The sequence below is a fragment of the Xenopus tropicalis genome, chromosome 8, assembly GCF_000004195.4.
Source record: "Xenopus tropicalis strain Nigerian chromosome 8, UCB_Xtro_10.0, whole genome shotgun sequence".
NCBI lineage: Eukaryota > Metazoa > Chordata > Amphibia > Anura > Pipidae > Xenopus > Xenopus tropicalis.
The window spans coordinates 129,038,837-129,061,815 of NC_030684.2; the positions used below are offsets into that span (position 1 = coordinate 129,038,837).

General features: G+C 44.6%; 1 protein-coding gene across 1 annotated transcript in view; it reads left to right on the forward strand.

Annotated features, from left to right (window-relative positions):
* Nucleotides 1–755: 755 nt before the first annotated feature.
* vps45 (vacuolar protein sorting 45 homolog) overlaps nucleotides 756–22,979 on the forward strand; it is a 38,934-nt gene continuing 16,710 nt past the window's right edge. Inside the window, 7 exon segments of the mRNA NM_001079036.1 lie at nucleotides 756–876; nucleotides 7,167–7,301; nucleotides 19,734–19,794; nucleotides 20,335–20,414; nucleotides 21,573–21,641; nucleotides 21,995–22,132; nucleotides 22,803–22,913. Of these exon segments, the coding sequence (NP_001072504.1) occupies nucleotides 784–876; nucleotides 7,167–7,301; nucleotides 19,734–19,794; nucleotides 20,335–20,414; nucleotides 21,573–21,641; nucleotides 21,995–22,132; nucleotides 22,803–22,913 (687 nt within the window). The 5' untranslated portion in view covers nucleotides 756–783.

The window sequence follows — 22,979 nt, forward strand, 5'->3', positions numbered from 1 at the left end:
TCAATATTTAAACGATTTTTTGCAGACTTAAGTTATGGAGATCCAAATTATGGAAAGATCCCTTTACCGGAAAACCACAGGTCCCGAGTATTCTGGATAACAGGTCCCATACCTGTACCGCGTACATCTGACTTTGAACAAAATGTGACACTCCAAAACAATTTTATGGACCCCATAATGTCTAACAACTCTTGCTAGATATTATTTTAATATTATTTCTTTCTGAACATGTAGTATAATGGGTACTTCTGTAGCCTTTGGTGCTGATACGTTATACATACTGAATAGTTGGGCAACTACATGCAAAAATGGGTTATGTATTTGTATCTTAGAGCAGAACATTATATAATTTAATATTGATTGATATTAATGGGAAAGCCATAGTCCTGGGTGTGGGTTAAATTATATTACAAGAGCAGGCAGAGAGCAACGCTACAACAAGCTTGCACCAGCTGTCTAAACCGTATAAAGTTGTTAAGGTATTGTACTGATTTATTGTCAATCCTCAAACATGCCATCATGAGGTAATATATAAACACATAAACGCATAGGAGTCATTCCGAGAAATTTAGCTCGGTAATGACTCCCACAATCCTTAGCGCTGTAAGTAAGCGCTATAGCTTTCATCACTTCCGGTACAGATTTCCGGCTGACTGCGACTTCCTGCGGCGGCGAAGAACAGCAGGGAAACTACATTGCCCAAAAGTCTTTGCGCCGCAGCCGGATGTGAGCTTGTTGGCACTTATCAGCTGAGAGGGCCGAGGTACTGAGGGAACCGCAACCATGAATGTGGTACTGGCAGTCAAGCAGTATGTGTCCAAGATGATAGAGGACAGTGGGCCTGGCATGAAGGTGCTGCTCATGGACAAGGAGACGGTGAGATACTAAATGGGGTGGGAGCCTGTATAAGGGGGTGCTCTGGGGTTTATATACCTGCACTGGCTGGGGTTAGGGGTACAGACAGACAGACAATCACCCACCCTTTATTCTTCTGTCAGTGGGGTGTAACCTAAATGTGGGTGATAGGGGTTGTAATCTCTATATGGGTGCATTTGTGTTGTAACCTTTCTATGGGTGCTGCTGAACTGCAATGTGGGTTAAAAGGTTGTAAGCTTTTTTATGGGTGTATATAGGTGCAACTTATATGGGTGCAACTTATATGGGTGCTGGTGCCTCCTGGTTTTATATGGGTGCCGGTTCATTGTACCCTTTCTATGGGTGCCAGCATGGTAAGTTCCAGCAAATAAACGCTTATATGGGTGTCCATGCATTTTAGTCATTTTTATGGGTGAAATGTTTATATGGGGATCAGCAGGGTGTAACGTTTCTAATGGGCACCAGTGTGCTGTAACTTTATATGGGTTCTAGTGAGCTGTATCCTGTAAATGGCTCCCAGTGGGATGAAATGTGCCAAAGAGTGCGGGTGAGCTGTAATTGTTATATTCATTAGAGTGGGGTGAAACTTATATTGCTGTCGTTGTGGTGTTATCTTTATATGGGTGGTTGTGCTATGGAACATTTAGATGGGTGCAAGTGGGGAGGAACCCTTCAGGTTACATAGTTAAATAGGGTTGAAAAAAGACCAGAGTCCATCAAGTTCAACCCTTCCAAGTAAACCCAGCACACACAACCCTATACTTACCAATCTATACACTCACATACATAAACTATATATACAACCACTAATACTAACTGTAGATATTAGTATCACAATAGCCTTGGATATTCGGCTTGTTCAAGAACTCATCCAGGCCCCTCTTATAGGCATTAACAGAATCTGCCATTACCACATCACTAGGAAGGGCATTCCCCAACCTCACTGCCCTCCCCGTGAGGAACCCCCTACCCAACATCCCCCGGCAGGGCATTCCCCAACCCCCTCACTGCCCTCACCGTGAGGAACCCCCTACCCAACATCCCCCGGCAGGGCATTCCCCAACCTCACTGCCCTCACCGTGAGGAACCCCCTACCCAACATCCCCCGGCAGGGCATTCCCCAACCCCCTCACTGCCCTCACCGTGAGGAACCCCCTACCCAACATCCCCCGGCAGGGCATTCCCCAACCTCCTCACTGCCCTCACCGTGAGGAACCCCCTACCCAACATCCCCCGGCAGGGCATTCCCCAACCCCCTCACTGCCCTCACCGTGAGGAACCCCCTACCCAACATCCCCCGGCAGGGCATTCCCCAACCCCCTCACTGCCCTCACCGTGAGGAACCCCCTACCCAACATCCCCCTGGCATTCCCCAACCCCCTCACTGCCCTCACCGTGAGGAACCCCCTACCCAACATCCCCCGGCAGGGCATTCCCCAACCCCCTCACTGCCCTCACCGTGAGGAACCCCCTACCCAATATCCCCCGGCAGGGCATTCCCCAACCTCACTGCCCTCACCGTGAGGAACCCCCTACCCAATATCCCCCGGCAGGGCATTCCCCAACCTCACTGCCCTCACCGTGAGGAACCACCTACCCAACATCCCCCGGCAGGGCATTCCCCAACCCCCTCACTGCCCTCACTGTGAGGAACCCCCTACCCAACATCCCCCGGCAGGGCATTCCCCAACCCCCTCACTGCCCTCACCGTGAGGAACCCCCTACCCAACATCCCCCGGCAGGGCATTCCCCAACCCCCTCACTGCCCTCACCATGAGGAACCCCCTACCCAACATCCCCCGGCAGGGCATTCCCCAACCTCACTGCCCTCATCGTGAGGAACCCCCTACCCAACATCCCCCGGCAGGGCATTCCCCAACCCCCTCACTGCCCTCACCGTGAGGAACCCACTACCCAACATCCCCCGGCAGGGCATTCCCCAACCCCCTCACTGCCCTCACCGTGAGGAACCCCCTACGCTGCTTCAAATGAAAGCTCCATTCCTCTAATCTAAAAGGGGTGACCTCTGGTGCGCTGATTGTTTTTATGGGAAAAAATAGCACCCCCCTATCTGCCTCCAGAACTGGGCTGATTTCTCAATCGGCTACAGGCTCTTTGCCAGGGATGGGCTGCACCTCAATGATGATGGGGCAGCTGCTTTGGGGGAAAAGATGGCTAGAGGGTTGGAGGAGATTTTAAACTAGGAGTGGGGGGGGAGGGTGCAGCGGGAAATTCTGTGGTAGACAGGATAGATGAGGTAGTGGGCATAGTAAGGGAAAATGGGGGAGGAGACTTGCTTCGGGATACTGATAATGGCAGGGAGGCCCATAAGTTGTTTACACGTCATTCTCACGCCGGAACCAGTATTAAATGTATGTTTACCAATGCAAGGAGTCTGACTGGTAAAATGGGAGAGCTGGAGGTACTGGCGTTGGAGCGGAAATATGATGTGATTGGTGTTGCTGAAACTTGGTTGAATGAGTCTCATGACTGGGCTGTTAATATTGGGGGGTATACATTGTTTCGGAGGGACAGGGGCAATAGGAAAGGAGGAGGAGTGTGTCTGTTCATTAAGCACGACTTAAAAGCAAATATTAAGGAGGAAGTGATGGGGGTAACAGAGGGAGCTGAATCCTTATGGGTTGAGCTTCTCACAGATAGTAAAGAATCTACCAAGCTAATTGTAGGGGTATGCTATAGACCCCCTAATGTAAGCGAAGAGGAGGAGGCCCAGCTCCTGTTGCAAATAGAAAAGGCTGCTAGTTTGGGGCAAGTGATAATAATGGGGGATTTTAATTACCCTGATATTGACTGGGGCAATAGTACTGCCAGGACAGTAAATGGGAACAAGTTTATAAACTTGCTGCACGACAACTTTATGTCACAGGTTGTTGAGGAGCCAACCAGGAACAATGCTATACTAGATCTAGTGATCTCTAATGACCCAGAACGTATAGCAAATGTGCAAGTGGTTGAACCCCTGGGTAATAGTGACCATAATGTTATTTCATTTGATGTTTGGTGCAGGAAACAAATTTACACGGGGGCAACAAAGACACTGAATTTTAGGAAGGCAAATTTTAGCTCCTTAAGGGCAGCGCTTCAGGGCATAGATTGGGGCATTATGTTTTCTGATAAAAATACAGAGCAGAAATGGTTGTCATTTAAAATGATATTAAATCATTACTGTTCTCAATTCATTCCATTAATAAGAAAAAGTAGAAGTGTTAAGAATCACCCTATGTGGCTTAACTCTGAGGTAAAGAAGTTAATAGGGAAAAAAGGAAAGCTTTTAAGAAATATAAGTCAGAGGGGACAGTAGCTGCGTTTAATGAATATAAACACTATAACAAGTGTTGTAAAACAGCAATCCGGAAGGCAAAGATAGAAAATGAGGAGCGCATCGCGGCCGAGGCCAAGACTAACCCCAAAAAGTTTTTTAAGTATATTAATAGTAAAAAGATGCAGGTTGAGGGTGTGGCCCCATTGAGTTATAATAACAATATGGTTACAGCGGATACAGAAAAGGCAGATGTGCTTAACCAGTTCTTTTCTTCTGTGTATACAGTAGAGGAGCCAGTGGGCCAAGTCTCACCCAATAGCTTCACTGTTGCCTCAGCTCCAACTACACAGTGGTTGGCACAGGATATGGTGCTTAAAGGGTTACACACGATAAATGTAAACAAGGCACCTGGGCCAGATGGAATACACCCTCGGGTACTGAGAGAGCTAGGGGCAGAATTGCAGTGGCCCTTGTTTCTGATATTCTCAGACTCTCTTTCATCAGGTATGGTACCTAGTGATTGGAAGAAGGCGAATGTCACTCCCATATTTAAAAAGGGAATAAGATCTCAGCCTGGCAATTATAGGCCTGTAAGTTTGACATCCGTGGTGGGCAAGTTATTTGAAGGCTTGTTAAGGGATCACATTCAAAATTATGTAGTGGAGAATGGCATTATGAGCAGTAATCAGCATGGCTTTATGAAGGACAGGTCATGTCAGACCAATTTAATTGCTTTTTATGATGAGGTAAGTAAGAAGCTGGACAGTGGGGATGCAGTAGATATAATCTATTTGGATTTTGCCAAAGCATTTGATACCGTTCCCCACAAACGACTGCTTTCTAAGCTAAGGTCTATTGGTCTTAGTGAAGTCGTTTGCACATGGATAGAAAACTGGCTACAGGATCGGGTACAGAGGGTGGTTGTTAATGGCACATTCTCTACTTGGAGTAAGGTTCTCAGTGGGGTCCCTCAGGGTTCTGTACTGGGTCCACTTTTGTTTAATTTGTTCATAAATGACTTAGGGGAGGGTATTATGAGTAATGTATCAGTGTTTGCAGATGACACAAAACTCTGCAGACCAGTCAATTCTATCCAGGATGTGACATCCCTGCAGCAGGATCTTGACCAACTGGCAATCTGGGCAGCTAAGTGGCAGATGAGATTTAATGTGGATAAATGTAAGGTCATGCACCTGGGATGTAAAAATATGCAAGCCCCGTATAACCTTAATGGGACTGCACTAGGCAAATCCATAATGGAGAAGGATCTTGGAGTCCTTGTAGATAATAAACTTGGCTGTAGCAAGCAATGCCAGGCAGCAGCTGCAAGGGCAAACAAGGTTCTGAGCTGTATTAAAAGGGGTATAGATTCACGGGAGGAGGGGGTTATTCTTCCCCTTTACAGAGCACTGGTAAGGCCCCATCTAGAATATGCTGTTCAGTTTTGGTCTCCAGTGCTCAAACGGGACATTATTGAGCTAGAGAGGGTCCAGAGAAGGGCAACTAAGCTGGTAAAGGGTATGGAAAGTCTCGGTTATGAAGAAAGACTGGCCAAGTTGGGTCTGTTTACACTGGAGAAGAGGCGCTTAAGAGGTGACATGATAACTATGTATAAATATATAAGGGGATCATATAATAACCTCTCTAATGTTTTATTTACCAGTAGGTCCTTCCAACGGACACGAGGGCACCCACTCCGTTTAGAAGAAGGGAGGTTCCATTTAAATATTCGGAAAGGATTTTTTACAGTGAGAGCTGTGAAGTTGTGGAATTCCCTCCCCGAATCAGTCGTACTGGCTGATACATTATATAGCTTTAAGAAGGGGCTGGATGGATTCTTAGCAAGTGAGGGAATACACGGTTATGGGAGATAGCTCTTAGTACAAGTTGATACAGGGACTGGTCCGATTGCCATCTTGGAGTCAGGAAGGAATTTTTTCCCCTCTGAGGCAAATTAGAGAGGCTTCAGATGGGGTTTTTTGCCTTCCTCTGGATCAACTTGTAGTTAGGCAGGTTAGGTATAGGCATTATGGTTGAACTTGATGGACGTATGTCTTTTTTCAACCCAACTTACTATGTTACTATGTTACTATGTATAATCCCCTCTAATGTACTTGTGCAGAGTAACCATGTCCCCTCGCAAGCGCCTCTTTTCCAGAGAAAACAACCCCAACCCTGACAGTCTAACCTCATAGTTTAACCCTTCCATCCCCTTTACTAGTTTAGTTGCAGTCTCTGCACTCTCTCCAGCTCATTAATACCCTTCTTAAAGGAGAAGGAAAGGCAAAGTCACTTGGGGGTGCCAAAATGTTAGGCACCCCCAAATGACTTTAATCGCCTACCTTTTAACCCGGGCTGGTGCTCCTGTACGGAGAGAACAGCACCAGCCCGGGGTAGTTGGGTCGCGCGCGCATGCACAGTAGAGTGAATAGGGGAACTTTAACAGAGAAGTCGGCTTTTCACTCTACTGCGCATGCGCCTGTCCTTAGTCGTTCCAAGAACGAAGCCAGAAGGAGGAAGCGCATCGCTCCAGGTACCCCGGGCTGGTGCTGTTTTCTCCGAACAGGGGCACCAGCCCGGGGTACAAGGTAAGTGATTAAAGTCACTTGGGGGTGCCTAACATTTTGGCACCCCCAAGTGACTTTGCCTTTCCTTGCCCTTTAAGGACTGGAGCCCAAAACTGCCCCCATACTCAAGGTGAGGCCTTAGCAGGGACCTATAAAGAGGCAAAATTATGTTTTCATCCCTTGAGTCAATGCCCTTTTTATACAAGATAGCACTCTATTTGCTTTAGTAGCCACAGAATGACACTGCCTGGAATTAGATCTTATCTACAAAAACCCCTAGATCCCCAAAACACCTAGATAGCTTGTGTTTATATAATTTCTACCAAAGTGCACTAAGCTGATTTTTAGCATGAATGTCACTTTTCCCCTATGACTGGAGAAACTGCAGTAATGTCTGTGAGCCTAATCGATGTCCTCTCTCTGTTCATCTGCATATCCAGACCAGCGTGGTGAGCATGGTGTACACACAGTCTGAGATCCTGCAGAAGGAAGTCTATCTATTCGAACGTATAGATTCCACCAACCGAGAGAGCATGAAGCACCTGAAAGCCATATGTTTCCTGAGGCCCACTAAGGTAATTATGTGGGAATAGGAGTGACAAATAATATTTACAGAGTCTAAATTGTCAAACTATTGCAATGTGCACATAGGCAGGCATTGAAATCTCCTCAGGCTGGCACATTCAGGGGGGTTTGGCGACACCACTTTATGCGCAAGCTCCAGCACCTCCTACAAGATCTAGGAGACACTGGAGCATACACACTAAATGCTTGAAGCAGCCTGAACCCACAAAGTGAATGATGTAAAACAGCAACAAGAAACGCTGCATATATCTTACATAGTTACATAGGGTTGAAAAAAGACCATCAAGTTCAACCCTTCCAGGTAAACCCAGCACACACAAACCTGTACTGACCTATCTATACACTCACATACAGACCCACACTGACCTATCTATTCACTCACATACAGACCCATACTGACCTATCTATACACTCACATACAGACCCATACTGACCTATCTATACAAAATCATAACGTCATCTATAGTATTAGCACTCAATGCTGAAAAAGCGTTTGACCGTGTCAACTGGTCATACCGTCACCTGGTATTACAAATATGTGCTATCCCTACAGCCTTCATCTCAGCTATCATGGCCCTCTACTCATTCCGGCCACCCAAGTCAATGTAAACAGCTTCTTATCAAAACCATTCCAACTAATGGGACTAGGCAAGCATGCCCCCTGTCCCCCTTAATATATATCGTATGCATGGCACTACTGGCCCAAGCTATTAGACATTCCCAAACCATAAAAGGACTAGTTGTGGGCCCCAAGTACACAAAATCTCGTTATTTGCTTATCATGTCACTCTGATACTCACTAACCCAACAGTTGCTTTGCATTCATATTTTGGAACGTTTTTCTATTATAAACGAAACGTTTCCAAAACTCAAGCATTACCAATTACCAATACTCATACCTACCCCTGACCCCATGAACCTTTACAAAACCCCCAGCTGCATTAGCCCCACTCAGTATCCTAGATGGAGCTATCCCTGACCTATCATTAAGCCAATGGCTGTGTGTTTGATTACATAAGATGGGAAACCTATTTGATACAAATGGCCTGAAATAAGAAACTTTCTAAATATAATCAGTTAAATATGCTATACTGTTTATAAAATAATCAAGTTATTCTTCAGTATCTCACTCTCAGCAACCGGTCAGTCTCAATGCTCTCTTCATGCTGAGGTCTGGGTCCAATTTTGATTGACAGGTAGGTCTAATGCATCTTTTTGTGCAGGCCCTATTTCCTAGCAGATGTTTTAGAGCTAACTTAAATAACCAACTCAAGCGCACACAAAAGCTAACAAAATTACTCACTCTAGCACATACCCTGCAAGTAGAGAAATAGGGTTTCCATCAGAGCCGGTTATTTTGAAAGGGTAACCTCTAATGCATGTTCTACTAAGAAGGTGCAACCCCCCAAAGATTTTATTAGACCTAACTGTTTATCAAAACCTGACTCCACCTACTGCATAGAGAGAGAAACATTGCTGAGTTGAGCATTATGAAGATTAACTTTATTATTTTATAAACGGTACAGATTTTTTGATTATATTTAGAATGTTTCTTGTTTTAGTGTGATGAAGCTTATATTAAATTTAAATTTTCATGATAGATCCACTTTAACCCCCAGTAAAAAGAAAGGAAAAGTTTACAACCTTTTAACGCAGAAACACATAGTAAGGGAACCTACCAGCACAAAGGCTTTGGGAGCAAGATCCACAAAGACCACTAAACTGGGATCTTTGGGAATATCTATTCCGCCAAACAGCAAAATTCTCTTGTGATCAAATTAATGTAAAGATGGTACATGACCCCAAATAAAGTCCAGGCAGCCTACCCAAACTCATCACGTCTGCTTGAGATGTCAGTAATATATATATATTAGCCATACACGCTATTACTTTTGTAAAATTACTGTTCTTAAAATGCCCATTTCCCTGCAAACTGGCGGCTGCATCACTCTGGGGCCAACACAGACTGAATAAATCCCACTGCAAAGTCCATATTGTGTTGCCAAAAGCTCATGTACTGTACTTTTCTACGCACAGACTAATGCGATATTTAGCGCGTCTAAGTGTTTGTGAATCATGCGTTAGTATTATTTCTGCGCGAGAATTAACGCAATGTGGTAAAATTAACGCATTTGGTTGCACACTATTGAACGCACGCGATATGCGACTTAACGCATGCGATAATACTTTAACGAATCGCGTGTTTTTTGCGCGTCAATTTTAACGCAAAAAAGCATGCGATAACACTTATCTCACTTTAGTGAATCAACCCTAGTTTCTTTCTCTGACAAGTTGAGTTTACAAATTAGCATAAAAGAACATGGCAAAGAATGGACAGAACCAAGAAAAAATTATTTCTTTTAATTGAATAGTTTATTAAAACATTTGATCTTATCTTCCCTATACATATTTAATAAAAATAATAATAATAATGGTTGGTTTCTTTTTCTTGTGGGTCAGTTGTAAAAGTTTTAGGGTTGGACTAACCCATCTGAGTTTTGTTGCCTATGTGTTTATGTGGGCATTTTGTGGCAGTTAAAGAGTAATGTAGGGATATGGCAGTACTTCCACAAATCTGACAGGTAGGTGCCTCCTAAGTTTAGGCCCTTATTTTAACCTAGCTGGGTAGGCAGGTGTTGAAGCGCCGTGGGTGTTGATGGTGTGGGAGAGGGGAAGAGGGTATGGTTTGGTAAAGGGTGCATGGTGGTCCTGAATGATGTTGGTGAGTGGTGTGGTGCGTCGTGCAAACCAGCACAGGTAGAGTTAACCCCGCATTTACTCTTCTCCCCCCCTGCTCTCCGTAAACCAGGCATAGAGTGCTATTGTGGGCACCTCAGTGTGTCACTGAGCCGTTCCCCTTACTTTTTCATATATTTTAATGGTTAAATAAAGGTTAAGTTTTCACTTGGTCTGAGTCTACGAATCAGTACAGCTGTGGGTGGTGCAGTGTTTTGATCTTTCTTCATTAATTGCATTTATGTTTTTGATCATGCACACCCCAATGCACTCATTTTTTGTTTAAGTGTTGGTGCCCCATCTATATCTTCAATTTGGCCTAGCCAAATTAGGTATTTTGATGGCCAGTTGTAGTCATCTCACTACTAGAGGGATCCATTCTCATGCTGAATCTGCTCTGTTTTTCATCTGAAAATGACTTCATTGTATACTGTTAAATCAGGGGTCCTCAAACTTTTTAAACAAGGGACCAGTTCATGCTCACTCAGACTGTTGGGGGTCTGGACTATAGTCAACTTCCCCCCCCCTCCTTGCTGCGGCCCACTCCTCCATCCTCTCTCTTCTAGCTTCCCCCGCTGCGCTCCGTCCGTCCTCCCTCTCTGAGCTTCCCCCGCTGAGCTCCGTCCGTCCTCCCTCTCTGAGCTTCCCCCGCTGAGCTCCGTCCGTCCTCCCTCTCTGAGCTTCCCCCGCTGAGCTCCGTCCGTCCTCCCTCTCTGAGCTTCCCCCGCTGAGCTCCGTCCGTCCTCCCTCTCTGAGCTTCCCCCGCTGAGCTCCATCCGTCCTCCCTCTCTGAGCTTCCCCCGCTGAGCTCCGTCCGTCCTCCCCCTCTGAGCTTCCCCCGCTGTGCTCCGTCCGTCCTCCCTCCCTCTTCCAGCTCCCCACTCTCCGCTGAGTCCTCCAGCTCCCCCCTCCCCACTGAGTCCTCTCTCTCCGCTGCCAGGGGTGAGGACGCAGCAGGGGCTGGGTAAATTACCCTGGGGGGCCGGATCTGGCCCGCGGGCCGTTGTCTTTGTCTTAAGTCAATGTCCTTGTCTTAAGTCAATGAACACCTCCATTTTTGAGATTTTTTCTTTTTTCTCCTCTTGTCCTTTGGCTCTTCAGTCACAGAGCCAACCAACTCTTTTGTGTCACTAGTGACAGTTGTTTGGTCTTCAGTCTCTGTATCAGTTTCATACCTTCTCTTCCTGCAGGGTTCCTCTAATTGGCTTTCTTCACCATCGTGCAGAGTACTCTGGTTGCTAGCGGTTTCCTCTTCTGGTTCCCGCTTCTCCAGGTGTCTCGTTTTGCGCTTTCTCTTTCTGTAAGGCTGGTTGGATTCTGTGGATTCTTGTGGGTCAGTTGTAGAAGTTTTAGGGTTGGACTGACCCGTCTGAGTTTGACCAAGTCCTGTATTTATATCAGAAGCACTTTCCTCTGCAGGTTGTGTTTCCTCGATGTTCACACTCTCTTGATTGTCACTGGGATTTTCACAGGTCACTATATTGGAAGCAGAAGACGTTTCACCTTCTTTAAGCTTTTTAGTTGCTTGTGTTTCCTCATCCTCTTCATCTTCTTCATGTTCCACACGGTGGCGGGTTTTGCGCTTCCTCTTCCAGCTGGGCTGGTAAGATTCAGTTATTTGTTGGTCAGATGTAGCTGTTAGAATTTCCTCTGTCCTTCTTCTCTTGTGGTCTTGATCATACTCCTCACTATCATCTGAATCATCTCTTAAGGATGTGGGTGAAGGTGACCAGGCTCTTTTTCCAGCAGGCTCCTGGTCAAAAACATACCTAGAAGTCCCTGGCATTTCATCCCATGTAGAGTCACCAGGCTCAAGAGTAGATGTGGTCTGCTCATCTATTTCAACACTGTTGAAAGGCACCTTGCACATTGGGCACTCTGCTTTTGCCTCTGCCCACTTTTGAATACAGTGGAAGCAGAATCTGTGCCCACATGTGTCAGGGTGTGAAGGATTTTCAATTATATCCAGGCATATGGTACACACAGCCTGACGTGATTCCTCTCTTTCCTCTATTGAAGATTTGTTCGGAAAATTGCTTGATGATGCCATAGCAAGATCTAGCTTCTTACTCTGACAAGCTCTGTTGTCAAATGAGCATCAAAGTACAGCTAGCATTACTAGCTTTCATCAAGCCATTGTGACATCATCAAACCATTGTGACATCATCAACCCATGGGGGCATCAGCAAGTCATTGTGACATCATCAAACCATTGTGACATCATCAACCCATGGTGGCATCATCAACCCATGGTGGCATCATCAAGCCATTGTGACATCATCAACCCATGGTGGCATCAGCAAGCCATTGTGACATCATCAAGCCTTTTTGACATCATCAGTCCCAAAACATCACAGTGCTTGTTGTGGTCAAATGATAAGATCATATGACCACAATGCTTGTTGTTGTCATTCTGTTTCATGATGACATCATAAGTCCCCAAACCTTACAATGCAAGGAATGGTCACGTGGTCTTATCACATAACTGTGCATTACATGATCACCTGTGCATTGTGTAGATACTCTCAATAGGATGTTTTTGTTGTTTTTGCTTTGTTAATTTATAACATTAGAGGGTAACTAAATATGACATAATGAGTCATTAATTAAGTAAAGAGTAGTTAAAATATTTACCTTATAGTGTGTGTCTCTCTGCAGAATTTCATTATGTTGGGTTGAACCCCACAGACTGTTCTTCCCCTTCAGCTGATTCTTCCGCTTCTTCTTCTTAGCGCCCCCCATTTTCTAAATGCTACTCCTCCTACAGTTTTAGGGGTACAACACCCAAACTCCCCACACTTCTTTGCCCTATAGCGGAGCAGGCTGCTTGTGCTTTTCTAAGGGATCCCGCCCCCCGTCTTTTTGTGGCGCCGCTCCGAACCCCCCAATTTTCCCATTGACTTTGACAGGGAAGATTTTCAAACTGCTGCCACTCTTACAGCTTTGAAGCTACACCCCCCAAACTTGAGTAACATAATAATGGGGTCACCCTGAATGAAACAGCTACATTTGTTGGATGACCCCAAAGTGGAAGGGGCCAACAACAGCCATTCAAATTTCACCCATTGACTTTTATGGGGAAATTGAAACTGCTGCCACACTTACAGCTTTAAGGCTACACTCCCCAAACTTGAATCACACAGTCATGGGCTCAGCCTGAATGAAAATATGATTGTTGGATGCCCTAAAATTGGGCGGAGCTGTGAACAGCCAATCAGATTTTACCTATTGACTTAATGGAAATTCAACCTGCTGCCATTCTCACAGTAATAACACCAGGGCCCTAAAACTTTGCAGGGTTAAGCACCAGGTAACTGCAGTTCAAGGTGAGAAAAAGTGGGCCGAACGACCAACCGCCAATTAGATTTTACCTATTGACTTTCAATGGGGAAATTCAGTCTGCAGCCATTCTCACAGTAATAACCCCAGGGTCCCCAAACTTTTCCCAGTTGGTCACTAGGGGACTGCAGGTTTTAAAAAAGTGGGCAGAGCCACTAACAGCCAATCAGATTTCACCTATTGAATTTTATTGGTTTGATGTCAGGGTTGCCAAACTTTGCACAGTCAGTCACTTGGTGACTACGTACTCAAGGTAAGAAAAAAGTGGGTGGGGCCATCAAAAGGCAATCACATTTCATTCATTGTTTTCAGTGGGGAAATTTTAACTGCTGCCATTCTCACATGTTTAATGTCAGGGTCCCCAAACTTTGCACAGTGGTTTTTACTATATTACTGTGGTCCAAGGTTAGAAAAAGTGGGCGGAGCCAACAACAGATCCGATTTCATTCCGTGACTTCACGTTTTTCAACCCAACATGAAGTTTGTTCTCAAACTCCCCTTTCTAGTTTTATTTACTATTGAAATTACAAATTGGCAGCAGGTCAGCAATCCATAGTAGGGTAGCAACTAGCTTAAATGAGTCTAGTGCAGTTAAAAGGAAATGTCTGGTTGGTTGCCCTGGGTTATAGTGCTAGTTGTCGGCAAATGATTTAGAATAAATTGTTTAGTTTATTATAAGACAATTAACACATATCTCAGTTTGTTGTGCTCTGTTTCAGGCACCGTAGACAGGGTTGGACTGGGCCGCCGGGACACCGGGAAAAATCCCAGTGGGCCCCAGCGGCCCAGACCTGACCCTTGCTGCTCTCCCCCTTCCCGACCACTCCTCCCCTGACGCATTAAATTTACGTGCACTCAGGGGAGGATGCCGGGTTGGGGCCCCTGCGGGGGGTTAGGGGGCCCGTGGTGGGGTTAGGAGACACGGCTGGCGGGGGAAACCTGCGGGGGCCCGTGGTGGGGTTAGGAGACACGGCTGGCGGGGGAAACCTGCAGGGCCCCTGGGGAGGGAGCCCTGCTGGGCCTTGCACCCCCAGCACCAATCAGCTGTGTCTATATTATATTTCATGCCACTGCCTGAAAGACAAAAAGACGGTGATGTTAACAGCTTTTTGGCATGTTTTATATTGTCAGTGACCAATTAAAATCACTTTAGTGCATCAGTGGCCCACTGTGGTGTAACTATAGCCACTGTACTTACCTGAAAAGATTTTGAAGGGGGAGGGGCAGCGTCATGTTGTTTCACCACTGGTGGCCCATGTAAAGCTGAGCTTTTAATATATTTTTTATTCTTATAAGAACTATGTATGAGACAGTAGGCCATTTCTTAAATCTCATCTACTGTATGGGATAAGGTGTGCCCCAGGCTTTAAATAGAATGTATTCCCTTTATTAGACACACAAGCTGTAACATGTATAGATTGGTTGTACAGTATGAAAAGGCATAACCTTAAGTACTGTTCTTTCCTCATTAAAGTCACAGGGACAAAGGAAACTGCAATTATACAAAATCATGGGAGTTTCCATTCAGCTTGCCTTGGCTATAGAGTTCTCTGTAGGTCCCAGTAACGCCTGTGGCCGTGAATATATGGTAAATAAAGTTCATGGAACTCCAAGGTGACTTCTAATATCCTCACACCTTATTTAATATAATATATATAAAAAAAAAAAGTTTCAGTGAGTCATGTGACAGAAATAACTAAGCTCAGATTATAACTAATGCCATCACTAAGCTGTTTATAAGGATATAATTTACAGTTGGGTCCCAAAACTGTGACCAAACTGTATATGCTATAAATGCTTTATATGAGACTAGTAACCAGAAGTGCTCCAGCCCTGAGGCAATGAGACAAGCTGAGAAACTAGCCTCAGGCGGGAGTGCCCTGCAGGTTACCAGGGGTGGCAAAAAATGCTTTTGGTGACTTTAAGAGCCGAAATTCCGTTTTCTAAGCCCAACGCTGACAGGTTAGTGGGGGGAAATCACTTCAACCACCTCAAGCCTGAAACGCCCGAGCTAGCAACAGGACAGCCTCTACTTATATGCACCGCTTTCCATACATATACAGGGTTATGTAATAAAAGACTCTACATTAGCATGGCAGCAGTAAATCATAGTAACCAATTAGCAAGTAGCCTTTACTGGTCTCCTGTTTAAAAGCAAACATCGTCCCTGATATGGTGTACGTTCATGTTAAGGTATGGTAACTGGCTGTGAGTCATTTATGGGATCAGTTAAACAGCTTTAGGGCTCTGGCACATTAGTCGCCCGCGACAAATCTCCCTGTACATGGGCGACTTATCTCCTCAAAATGCCATCCCACCGGCTAAAATGTAAATCGACGGTGGGATGGCATACGCGGTGAGTTGCCATAAGAGGATGCCATCCCACCGATGATTTACATTTTCGCCGGTGGGATGCCATTTCAGGGAGATTAGTTGCCCGCGAACAGGGAGATTTGTCGCGGGCGACTAATCTCCCCATGTTCCAGAGCTTTTATAGAAAGAACTAAATATGCCACCATCAGAAGTGACATTGTACAACTTCATCCCCATAATCATTCGCCTCCCTCCCTACATGCTACCCAGTCTCTTCTTGGCTCCTTCTCCCCAGTGACTGAAGAGGAAGTCCCAAGACTTTTGGCTTCCTCTCACCTTACTACCTGCCCACTTGATCCCATTCCTACCAAACTTCTACGTAATGCCAACCCCTGTCTTATCAAAGCCTTAACTCATCTATTCAATCTCTCGCTCTCTACTGCAATCTTTCCCTCCCAACTGAAACATGCACTTGTAACCCCTATTCTGAAAAAAACCCTCCCTTGATCCCTCCAATCCTACTAACCTCCGACCTATCTCTCTGCTCCCATTCATCTCTAAACTACTAGTGCGCCTAGTTTACAATTCTTCTCTGACAATAACCTCCTGAATCCCTTATAATCTGGTTTTAGACAACAACACTCTACAGAAACTGCTCTAACCCGACTAACAAATGACCTCCTCGGCTAAAGCCAAAAAACACTACTCGCTCCTAATACTTCTTGATCTCTCACTGTGGATCACCCTCTTCTCCTCCAGTCTCTTGGCCTTCGGGACACTGCCTTATCCTGATTTTCATCTTATCTCTCAGATCGATGCTTCAGTGTCTCTTACAATGGGGAATCATCTTCTCCCCTGCCTCTTTCTGTCGGGGTTCCTCAAGGCTCTGTCCTGGGCCCCTTACTATTTTCCCTCTATACCTCCTCACTTGTTAAATTAATCAATTCTTTTGGCTTTCAGTACCACCTCTATGCTGACGATACTCAGATCTATCTTTCCTAATCTCAACCCAGAGCTTCTAACTTGCGTCTCTTCCTACCTGTCGCTATCTCTACTTGGATGTCCCAACGTTACCTTAAATTAAACCTCTCTAAAACTGAACTGGTTCTCTTTCCCCCATCCAACGCCCACATTGTTCCCGAGGTATCTATACAGGGTAACAATTCTACCATCACCCCATCTCCCCAGGCCCAGTGCCTTGGGATTATCCTTGATTCTGCCCTGTCCTTCACTCCTCATATCTAGTCACTTATCAAATCATGTCACTTTCACCTAAGAAATTTTTCCAAAATATGATCATTTATCGCCCAAGATACTGCCAAAATTCTTATTCACTCTCTTATAATATCTCGCCTGGACTACTGTAACTCCCTATTAATTGTCCTTCCCCTCCAAAGACTGTCCCCTCTCCAGTCCATAATGAATACTGCTGCCAGGCTCGTACACCTCTCCAACCGCTCCTCCTCTGCTGTGCCACTCTGCCAATCCCTGCACTGGCTTCCCCTACCATCCAGGATAAAATTCAAACTAATGACTCTCACATACAAAGCAGTTCATAACTCTGCCCCACCCTACATCTCTGAACTTATCTCTAGGTACCATCCAACCCGCTTGTTACGCTCCTCTACTGACCTGCTCCCCAGCTCCTCTCTCATTCCCTCCTCACACACATTCCCCCTTTTCTGGAATTCGCTCCCACAAACTGTCAGACTTTCTCCCAATCTCTCTGCCTTCAAAAGATCTCTAAAAACACATTTATTTAGAGAAGCTTTCCCTTATCTAGTTTAATATGACCTCAGTGTGCTGCTAAAAGCAATACCCTGTGCCCCACCTCTCACACCTCTGGTCTTGCCCATTCCCACACCTTGTGTCTCAACCCTTTCTCCTTGTAGATTGTAAGCTCTTTTGGGCAGGGCTCTCTTCCCCTCTTGTATCGGTTATTGATTGCTTTATATGTTACTCTGTATGTCCAATGTATGAAACCCACTTATTGTACAGCGCTGCGGGATATGTTGGCGCTTTATAAATAAATGTTAATAATAATAATAATAATTTTCTGAGAGTTGTGGATTTGTTAAAGCGAAACATATTTCATTTTGATAGTCCCCATCCTACATGACACATAGTTACTTGGGGTTGAAAAAAGACCATCAAGTTCAACCCTTCCAAATAAACCCTGCACACACAAACCTATACTGAACTATCTATACATTCACATACAGACCCACACTGACCTATCTATACCCTCACATACAGACCCATATTGACCTATCCACTCACATACAGACCCATACTGACCTATCTATCCACTCACATACAGACCCATACTGACCTATCTATCCACTCACATACAGACCCATACTGACCTATCTATCCACTCGCATACAGACCCATACTGACCTATCTATCCACTCGCATACAGACCCATACTGACCTATCTATCCACTCGCATACAGACCCATACTGACCTATCTATCCACTCACATACAGATCCATACTGACCTATCCACTCACATACAGACCCATACTGACCTATCCACTCACATACAGACCCATACTGACCTATCTGTACACTCACATACAGACCCACACTGACCTATCTATCCACTCACATACAGACCCATACTGACCTATCTATACACTCACATACATAAACCATATATACCAACAACAATACTAACTGTCGATATTAGAATCACAATATCCTTGGATACTATGCTTGTTCAGAACTCATCCAGGCCCCTCTTATAGGCACTAACAGAATCTGCCATTACCACATCACTGGGAAGGGCATTCCCCAACCTCACTGCCCTCACCGTGAGGAACCCCCTACCCAACATCCCCCGGCAGGGCATTCCCCAACCCCCTCACTGCCCTCACCGTGAGGAACCCCCTACCCAACATCCCCCGGCAGGGCATTCCCCAACCTCACTGCCCTCACCGTGAGGAACCCCCTACCCAACATCCCCCGGCAGGGCATTCCCCAACCCCCTCACTGCCCTCACCGTGAGGAACCCCCTACCCAACATCCCCCGGCAGGGCATTCCCCAACCTCACTGCCCTCACCGTGAGGAACCCCCTACCCAACATCCCCCGGCAGGTCATTCCCCAACCTCACTGCCCTCACCGTGAGGAACCCCCTACCCAACATCCCCCGGCAGGGCATTCCCCAACCTCACTGCCTTCACCGTGAGGAACCCCCTACGCTGCTTCAAATGGAAGCTCCGTTCCTCTAATCTAAAGGGGGGGCCTCTGGTGCGCTGATTGTTTTTATGGGAAAAAAAGAACCCCCCCCATCTGCCTATAATCCCCTCTAATGTACTTGAACAGAGTAATCATGTCCCCTCGCAAGCGCCTTTTTTCCAGAGAAAACAACCCCAACCTTGACAGTCTAACCTCTCATAGTTTAAATCTATAACTGGCTACTAGGAATGCACCGAATCCACTATTTTAGGATCTGGCCAAACCCAGAATCCTTTGTGAGAGATTCGGCCAAATACTGAACCGAATCCTAATTTACAAATGCAAATTTGGACAGGGAAGGGCTAAAACTGGCGTGTTTATGTGACAAATAGTCACATGATTTTTAAGGATTTGGTTTGGCCAGAGGCATGAATTTGTCTGAATCAGAATCCTGCTGAAAAAGGCAGAATCATGAACTGAATCCTAGATTTGGTGCACCCCTACTGGCTACAGAATTGTACCAGTGCCTTTGCATGTTGTGAGTGTCTCATTTGAGTGGACACACACACAAGGTTGTACAGATTTTGACAAAATTGTATGTGTGCCAGTTTAGTTTCCGATCATAACAAACATACAGGGTAATGCTATAAAAAGGGTTAAATTAAAGTGACATAGAAACCATTCAGATTATTTCTTTTTAAATAGCTGATCATTAAATGCTACCTGCCAGTCGGTTGCTAAGGGTTACTAGACAAGTTGCAAAGAATTTTATTATATTGCTCCCTTAGTTTTTAAAGCATTGTGTAGAATTGTATTCTGATGTATTGTGTGTATCTTTTTCTTTTAACAAGGAAAATGTGGAATATTTGATCAAGGAGCTGCGCAGGCCCAAATACAGCGTCTATTTCCTCTGTGAGTACTGCTCATTTCAGGGATATTTCTGAAGACACAGTGCCTTTACTACAATGTTTGGGGATCCCTGGGGTATTATGCATATAGCGTTAGGGCCTCTTTCCTATACTCATTCACTCACTCATTAAGGTAAAGGTCAGAATGGCTTTATTTGTGTTATTTAATTCCCTTGCCATTTACCCTTTAATACAACTAGTACACCAATATACCAAGAACAAAAATGGAGGTGAAGTTACCCTTTCATACTTTGCTTATTCTTTCATTATTTGCTTATATGTGCCCTAAATTATGATTGCAAAAGGCATTACTGTATTTCTAATTCCTTCCAATCGCTGGCCTGTCATTCCAATCCAATCGCTGGCCTGTCATTCCAATCCAATTGCTGGCCTGTCATTCCAATCCAATCGCTGGCCTGTCAATAACAAGACGACAAAACACAATACTCTGGCTACTGCAGATAACTCCAATGGAATCTAGTTCTTTTAGCTATATAAACACAGGAAGATGTTACTGATGTTGAATGTGTTCTGTTTTTCTCAGACTTCAGCAATGTGATCAGCAAAAGCGATGTGAAGTCCCTGGCAGAGGCAGATGAGCAGGAAGTAGTGGCTGAGGTTCAGGTGAGTGGATAATTACAGTAACAGGTACATTCAGTTTACATTGAAAATGTTTCCCAAGCCAACAAATATAGTCCAAGCGTAAAACTGGGGGAAAGAGAACAAGCATGGAACAGAAAGTTGCTAATCACTAAACTAATTGTGGCTATACTTTGGCCAATGAAACCTGCCTACTTGGCCTCTCCAGTCCAGCAATCTGCCCAACCTATATCTGGTCAAAAACTGCTCAGTGGTCATCTCCCAACGGGCCACTCGAGGCCACCATCATGATCCAGTCACTGGCCTGAGGGCTAATTGTATGTATGTATATCTTTTATTTATAAAGCGCTACTTATATACGCAGCGCTGTACAGTAGAACAATAGATTAATACAACAGGGGGTTATTAAAATAATAATAGATAAATACAAAGTGTAACAATAAATACAAGGTACAGTTGCAATAGGTTTAGAATCAGAGAGACAAGAGGATGGAGGTCCCTGCCCCGTAGATATTACAATCTAAATGATCAGAGTATCTTGATCTAAATGATCAGAGTATCCTGATTTAGTTTAGTATGTTGGTGTCTAAATCAAGTAAAGTTTGGGCAAATAGCTAAATCTGGTAGTGTATGTCAAGATTTGCAAAAGTCCTGTGAAGCAAAAAATAGGAAAGGTAAGGTTTTTAAATAGCAAAGGCATGACTGTGTTAATATTAATAAAGAAAAAAATGTCTCTTTCTTGGAGAAGTGACCCGCTCTAGTCCTTATATTCTTATGTAATCTAGTAATCAAGTCAGTAAGGCCTTAAAAGCAACTCGGTCCTGTATTTATCAAATAGTGTACCTGCCTTCTAGTCCCAATCTAGACCATAGCTACCTTGGATTTCTGACTTTCTGCCCTTATACATATTTGGGACCAGTGAGCTTCTGTCAGTTAAATGCCACAGTGAGAGAAGTTTATATATAGGTGCAGTAATGTCTAGTGAATGGATAGGAATGGTCAAAGAATTGGCAACTGATCTCCAACATATATCTGTAACATACAGAAAGCCAGCGAGCTCAGAGTAACCGCATCACAGCAGTGGTGTACCAGTTAGGCTTTATTTGTATGTATCATGGAAGCTTTACGGTAAGAACTCTCTCATAAGCTTGCACTAATCATTTTCCTTTGGTTCCACATCAGGAATTCTATGGAGACTACATTGCTGTAAACCCCCACGTCTTTTCTCTTAACATCGTGGGCTGTTATCAGGTAAGCACCTGGGTCTTAATAAGGAGCAAAGGCTTACTGTGAGATATAACTTGCTGTAAAATGTATAAATACATATGTTTCTTATAAATATCGGTTTGATATGGGATGATAACTGTAGTCCCTAATTTCTGTAGCCACTTTGGCTGTTTCCATCACCTCTTATCAGCACTTTTAGCCTTGTGCTAACCATCACATACATTTTAAAATGATATGAGGTTCTGTTAAAAAACAGAAATATGTATATATGTATTTCCACTACTTTCCCAACTTGGAGGGCTCTCTGGGAATTCTGAGCACTATTGGTTAACAGTAGCCTGAAGACTTTCTAACCTTCTTTTATATTTGCTTTGAAGGGACGTAACTGGGATCCAGTCCACCTATACAGAACAACTCAAGGACTGACTGCCTTGTTGCTGTCTCTAAAGAAGTGCCCCATGATCCGATACCAGCTGTCTTCAGACATGGCTAAGAGACTGGCTGAAGGCGTGAAGGTGGGTTGCATGCTTTATCCTGCAGAAACTGATTTGTAACCTTTTATTTTTTGGTTACAATATTAACCAAAATACAGCAAGCATTTCTTTGCCTTAATCCTTTGGCTGCCTGGTGCCCTTTGTTCTTGCTGTTCCATGTGCAGTAAATACATGGCAGAATAAATCTAATAGACTAAACCAGATCTGTACATTCTATGGCATCAGCAGTCAGGTCCCCTGCCCCCAGCCTTCATCCTAGAACTTATGTTCTATTAAGTACTTAAACATGTAAAGGCTTTTTGCTAGTTTCATGCATCTTTGTCCTTATTGGCCAAACCTGTTGGTAGACCAAATCGGGCCTGTCCAATTATTGGTCCAAATATGATCCAGTCATCATCCAATGGAATTTTCCAGCCCTCCTGATCAATATCTGATCTACCCCTGATAGAAATGACACCTTCTACTAATTATATACTCTTTGCAGATTTGAAGAAAGGCTTGAGGATTTGTATTTGTATGCTAAAGTATTGCACAAAATTTTCTAAATTTGTTATTGTTTCTATTTCAGCAACATTGTGTTAGCTCTTACTACAAGGTCAATAGTGGGGTTTTTTAGTTTAATTTCCAAGAACGTTGCTGATCTCTTTAACCTGTTACCAGGCTTACATAAAGTACTTGTCATTCCTTTTAGCAAGTCATCACAAAGGAATATGAGTTGTTCGAGTTTCGTCGGACTGAGGTTCCACCTTTGCTGCTTATACTAGACCGCTCCGATGATGCCATCACACCGCTACTAAACCAGGTTTGTATAACCTCCAACTCTGTCCATTCAGTGGCACTGGTGGCAGACAGGCTGTGTATAACATTG